General features: G+C 34.2%; 1 protein-coding gene across 2 annotated transcripts; it reads left to right on the forward strand.

The window, feature by feature from the left end:
- The first annotated feature begins 1068 nt into the window (after positions 1–1068).
- Positions 1069–6037, forward strand: LOC134698860 (acylcarnitine hydrolase-like). Of its 2 annotated transcripts, none has more exons than XM_063560536.1 (3): positions 1069–1134; positions 3248–4784; positions 5357–6037. In XM_063560536.1, the coding sequence occupies exons 2-3, from the start codon at positions 3268–3270 to the stop codon at positions 5550–5552; spliced, it is 1713 nt and encodes a 570-aa protein (XP_063416606.1). In that variant the 5' UTR covers positions 1069–1134; positions 3248–3267; the 3' UTR covers positions 5553–6037. The 2 variants fall into 2 exon arrangements, with proteins under 2 accessions (XP_063416606.1, XP_063416605.1); XM_063560535.1 differs by lacking the exon at positions 1069–1134 and adding an exon at positions 1194–1319.
- The last annotated feature ends 619 nt before the right edge of the window (positions 6038–6656 follow it).

Raw genomic sequence — 6656 nt, forward strand, 5'->3', positions numbered from 1 at the left:
CACATCTCCTTATATCTATATAGTTTCATCAAAACCAGCTTTTTTAAAGGATTTACTTTTTCCAAGGTGTTTAAACTTTATAATATTTAAAATATTGACTGATAAAAGATAGATAACTCTAACGTGGAGTATGTTACCATGAACATAGATCAATGTTGATTAAAATGTATATGTTCACACAACGTTGTCAATATAATGGCATTGTATTATACGACTGTCATACAAGTGAGACGTTTAACTAGCTATAAAACCAGGTTTAATCCACCATGTTCTACATAGGAAAATGCATGTATCAAGTCAGGAATATGACAGTTGTCATCCATTCCTTTGATGAGTTTGTGCTTTTGATTTTGGCTTTTTGAATTTTCTTCGAAGTTTATTTACTCTTTACTTCTATGATTGTTATTCTCTTTGTTACATATACCCAATTTAAAAGAATTACACAAACATTTTAGAATACGAATTTCCTTTATGATTTTGTGACTTTTGAAATAAATATATATATATATATATATATTTACAGATCTAACATTGTTGGGTTGATGTTTAGACGAGTTGTATATAATATATGTGAAATTTTATATTTCTCATCCATAAAGTGCCCTATATTACTTATGTGCTGTATTTAGATCACTCTATCAAGAAATTTGGAAGATCAAAGGATATTGGCATTCAATGAATAAACCGAATGCACACAAAATTGTGGTTGTTTTTTGTTTTTTTATTTTAAATTGTATATCATTTATTTGCCTAAATCTTTATTTTTTTTTATATTATTGTCATGTCCATTGCTATGATGTTTGGTGATCCTTTGTTCGGAATACATTTTTCTTCATTCCAATCGTATTATATACAGTAATATATAATTCCGACTTCATTTGAACTGTATGTATAAAATATGATTAAATCATTAATATATAATACTATCATTGTGTGACACATTTTTTGGCCGATTATTATAACTGACTTTAAATAAAGATATAACTTAATGGCTATATAAGTCGATTTTGATTGCGTAGGGTTCAGTTTTCAGAACTCTGTGTATAATAAATAATAAACAAAAATAAAATCGATTGTACACTGTAGTATATCCTGTTTTCTGTTATTTTGCACATCTTTAACGAAATACACAAGGTTAGTTTGTTTCTCCATGCATGCAAATATTTTTAATATCAACTAAATGGACTCGTTTAGTAGGTCAGATGACGGTTGACTGTAAGTTGCGATCGCTATCCCATATTGGCATCTTTAAGGATAGCGACACAGCCATTTTGCCAGTACCCTACACTTCATCTGACCCACTAAACGACATAGTCAAGGTAAATACTGCTTGCAAGTCAAGTACATTATAGTGATAATGTTTTAACACAATTTTGATCAAACACGAATAATTCTGAAAATATATTTGAATTTCAATATTAACAAACGAGTTTAAAAACTATGTATATAATAGGAACATACACGTCTGCTTTTCATACATAATTTATTTTTACAGTAATGAGTGCTATTTTTATATTTTTCTTTCTTACACAGGTTCTTGTCTCTGTTTTTTTCCGGCAATATACCCTTACTATTAATGTTATATAGGGGGATCTGAGACAAGCGCCTGTGCAATCTAATATCATAAAAAGAAGAAAATTACTTTAGTGAATATGAGTGTAGCCATTATAACTGCGCACATCTATTGATATAAATAAATAAGTTATGTATAATAAGTAGATATTTATGACAAACCCGCCAGTAGCTAAGAATATCATTGTAGGATTAATACGCACAGCATAATAATATTTAAAAAATATTAAGTAGTAGCTCACTGATGGGATCTTTCATTAGCAGTTAGATTGATCGGCAATTCAGGCTTTTGGAGGATTTAATAGTATGAAAAAGTTTATTTTGACAGAATTAAACTATACTGGCTGATAAAAGATAACTCATTTTCTCTAATTCACTTTCTTTAGTGATTGGCATAAATAGGACACATTTTAATATATATATATTTTTTTTTCATATCAAATCAAATTCTTCCGGTGCGTGTTTGCGTCCTGTTGCAAACAAGATTTTCTGTTGTTTATATTGTAGTATTGCAGACAAGTGTCTAGTCGTATTTGTTAAATTTATTTAAATACCACTTACACTTACACGTCCATTTAGTTACATACTTAGCACACAACTTATGAATACATTAAAGCAGATTTAAAAAAAAATTGTCTTCATTTTTCCAAAAACTTTAAAAAAAAACAAAAAAAAACATCAATATAAAAAGAAGATTGCCAACGAAACGTGAATTCACTAGAGACCTAATGACATGTATGTAGGGATACATAGGTCAATGGGCAAATCCCAAACTAGACGAGAAAACCACAGAGACATTTATGGTATTATTGTATCAGGTACATTGGTGGCCTACTGTTATTTTCTGCTCGGGTTGTTGTCATTCCCAATTTTGGCGGATTTAATCATGTATGTGACTCCTCCACTCTCTTGTTAGCATGGGCTTAGTAGTGGTTAGTGGGTAAATGATGCCACAAAATCAAATAGACTGCACAAAATTGTTGGAAAAGGCTTAAAGATAGAAACTGCTCTCCTATTTGTAAAAAGTATTAAACATAATCATACAAGATAAATATAACTACTTAATGTAATCGTCCTCGTAAAGCAGTCACACTGTCACGTTTCAAGAGCTACGTCTTACTACGTTTTGAAAGCGTAGCGAAACGGGAATATACGTAACGAAGCGTATCGAAACGTGGTGATCCTCTCTTCAAAACGGGACCTGCCTGTTTTGAAAACAAACGTAGCGAAAATAGAAACAAAATAGAAACTTAGTAAATACGCATCAAAGCATAGCGGAATGTAACAAAATGTGCTTACTACGTATCGAAACGTATCAATGCGTGGTGGAAACGTGGGTCTACACGTACTAGTACGTAGCAAAACGTGATAAGAACCTAGCACAAACCTAGTAAACCCTAGCTTTCAAAAGATCGGGACATTTTTATTCAAAACGTAGTCGAAACGTAGCATTTTAAAACAGAATAAAACGTTGCAGTGGGACTGGGGCTTTAAGGCGGTTACAAATAAAAAAAAATGTGTTGGATATTCAAGCAGTCAAATTATTTGAACTCTCGTTATCTCACATACTTGTATTTGAAATCGTATTGAATCATTTGCCCAATACAGCTTCATACATATTTAACTTAATATTTTCGGTTTTGCATCATTTTTAAATCAATATTTTTCTTTACAGGACGTTCAACTAATACCATAATGAAATCAACGTTCGAGTGGTTGAATTTTGCTTTTCTAGTTGTTCTAATTAGTGCTGACACAACGAGTATAAAAACACCGTCTGGACCAATCAAAGGACTAAAATTGAACTATCACAAAACAGGAGAACCTTTATATGAATTCAGGGGCATACCCTTCGCCAAACCACCGATTGGTTCGTTGAGATTCAAAAATACAGAACCACTTGAAAAACGAAAAGAATTTCATGACGGAACGAAATTCGGAGCAATCTGTATGCAGCCGGGTATCGATTTTATGCCTGAAATAAGTAAACCAGACATGTCTGAAGATTGTTTGGTATTGAATGTCTACGTTCCAAGAAATTTACACGAACGTTTGTCAGTAATGGTATGGATACACGGTGGCGGATTTATGGTCGGTCATGGACACCTCTACGATGGCGGAAAACTTGCAATGGAAGGTAATGTGATTGTTGTAACAATAAACTATAGACTTGGAGGATTTGGCTTTTTTGCTGTGGGTGATTCTTCGGCAAGAGGTAACTATGGTTTGTGGGATCAAAAGATGGCACTTCAATGGGTTCATGATAATATTGCATCATTTGGAGGTAATCCCGAGTCTGTTACAGTGTTTGGTGAATCCGCTGGGGGATATAGTGCATCATTCCAATCACTTATACCTTCAAATAAAGGACTTTTTCAGCGAGTTATTTCACAGAGTGGTGTTGTATCTAGAACTGTTGTTGTGACAAACTCCTCTATTGAAAAATTTGCAGCAGAAATAGCTGAAAAATCTTCTTGTCCATTCGATGAAAAGCAAATATTCGTTGATTGTTTACGACAGAAAACAGCTGATGAAATCCTTAAATTGACCGAACCTTTTGCCTCAACATCAGCGGACAAGCTCATGTTTGAATCCACTGGTATGCCGGTCGTAGATTATGAATTGTTTCTCGAACATCCTATTAAAAGTCTGGAAGACAAATCATCAGATGTGTCCAAGTTTTTCCGTTCTCTAGATTTCATGGCGGGTGCTGTCTCTAACGAAGGATCCTTACTATATATGATGATACCACCAAGCTTCCAAGAACACTATAAATTTAATGTTACTGAAGGTATTCCATATAAAGCAGTTTGTAACGGAATACTGTCACCCTTTGTTGAATTGTGGTATGCTAACAACTCAAACGTCAAGGACATACTGTGTAGATATTACTCCGCAGAGTCTATCGCAGATCAATCTTTAAAAGCAACCGATTCCTGGGCTGACATTACATTTTACTATCCTATCATGAAAATGTTAGAACATCACTCTGGAGGTAATACATACCAATATGTGGTATCAAAATTAAGTCCAAAACCCTTCGGCGGGCCGCCTCCGTCATGGTTCAAAGGTGTCGGTCATGGTGATGAAGTGATTTACCTTTTTAATGTATCTCAGTTTATGTCACTGGATGAAAAAGAGATAATGAATGATAGAGATGAAGAATTTGGAAAGAAAATTATAAGTTATTGGACATCTTTTGCTAAGACTGGGTTAGTATATTAATATTAGCAATGCTGTATTTTACAAAATAATATGCCACGACAGTCATATTTTATAAATCGTATATACATTTGTTGTAGAGTACTAGTAATAAAAAAATCCGTGCGCATTAACATTCTTAGTAAGCGCAATTCTTACCATTAACTGTAGGCAAGTCATTTTTATAATTTAGATCCTTTAACTATTCGTCCCCAATGTGTATATTGTCTGTTTGTTTTGTTTAAAGATATTTTCTATTACAGTGTGACCAGGCGTCGGGTAGTCGTTACAAATTTAAATGAAATGGACATAGAAATCAATTCCTGGGTAAAATCAGCCATGTTTTTTTTCTCTCATAGCAATGACCCTGCTTTTAAAGTACTTTCTGCTTGCCTCTTATAGTCAATATTTGATTGTGATATTTAGTAAATTACTATCAAGTTTCCGAGAGAGAAAGCTTTACGAAAAGTTAAAAGCAACACAACATTTTCTATAACTAGCCAAGATCATCAAGTAACAGTTCTATTTTTTCATTCACATCCATAAACTGTCCGGTCACTTTCTTTATTTCATGTCATTTCAGCGTGCCGTATGCTGGTGATGGGTCAGTTCCATGGAAACCATTCGATATGGAAAACAAAAACTATCTGGATTTAGACGATGAGATAACACAAAAAAATAACTACAAACCTGAAATATTGGAACTCTGGTCAAACCAACTACCAGCGTCCAATCTTGAATCAGCGAGTGCAGACGAAGGACACCGTGATGAATTGTGAATGTTGTAGGTTCAATAATATGATATATTGCACTCATTTTTGAAAGACAGTTCTTGATACTATAATATATTACTTAAAAAGTTGCCAAATCGTGAGGAATTCTTGCATTGTGTATAAAGCCTCGGTCACACCTTACCGGGTAGCACGAACGGACGCCTAACGGATGAAAATAAAAGTTGTCCGTTGACAAAATTGTTATCCGTTGGGAGTCCGTTGATGTACTGACCAAATAAAACGAACGACAGTCACGTGTAACGGATGCATAACGGACACACAACGGATATGCAACGTACGAGAAACGGACACGTTCCGGACAGAATGGATGTCGAACGTACATCCAACGGACGAGTAACGAATAAAACGGACACCTAACGGAAGCGTACCGGATAAAACGGATGAACAAGATATACGGAAAAATCAAAGGCGACAATAATAATAAATGTTAATCGCATAAATATTCAAAAATTTTCTGTGTAACTGGTTTATATATATAAAAAAAAAGTAGATGTGGTATGATTGTCAATGAGACAACTATCCACAAAAGACCAAAATGACACAAACATTAACAATTATAAGTCACCGTACGGCCTTCAGCAATGAGCAAAGCCCGTACCGCATTTAGTCAGCTATAAAAGGCCCCGATAAGACAATGTAAAACAATTCAAGCGAGAATTTGTGATTTAATGTCGTATACAATTCGGAGATTTGAATAATAAAATTGAGAATGGAAATGGGGAATGTGTCAAAGAGACAACAACCCGACCATAGAAAAAACAACAGCAGAAAGTCACCAACAGGTCTTCAATGTAGCGTGAAATTCCCGCACCCGGAGGCGTCCTTCAGCTGACCCTTTAATAAATATATGCTAGTTCAGTGATAATGAACGCCATACTTATTTCCAAATTGTACACAAGAAATTAAAAATAAAATAATACAAGACTATCAAAGGCCAGAGGCTCCTGACTTGTGACAGGCGCAAAAATGCGGCGGGGTTAACACATGTTTATGAGATCTCAACCCTCCCCCTATTCCTCTACCCAATGTAGAAAAGTAAACGCATAACGAGTCTGATGTCAGAAGATATAAACAACAAAATAAATAAAA

This window comes from Mytilus trossulus, unplaced genomic scaffold (assembly GCF_036588685.1).
Source record: "Mytilus trossulus isolate FHL-02 unplaced genomic scaffold, PNRI_Mtr1.1.1.hap1 h1tg000024l__unscaffolded, whole genome shotgun sequence".
Taxonomy (NCBI): domain Eukaryota; kingdom Metazoa; phylum Mollusca; class Bivalvia; order Mytilida; family Mytilidae; genus Mytilus; species Mytilus trossulus.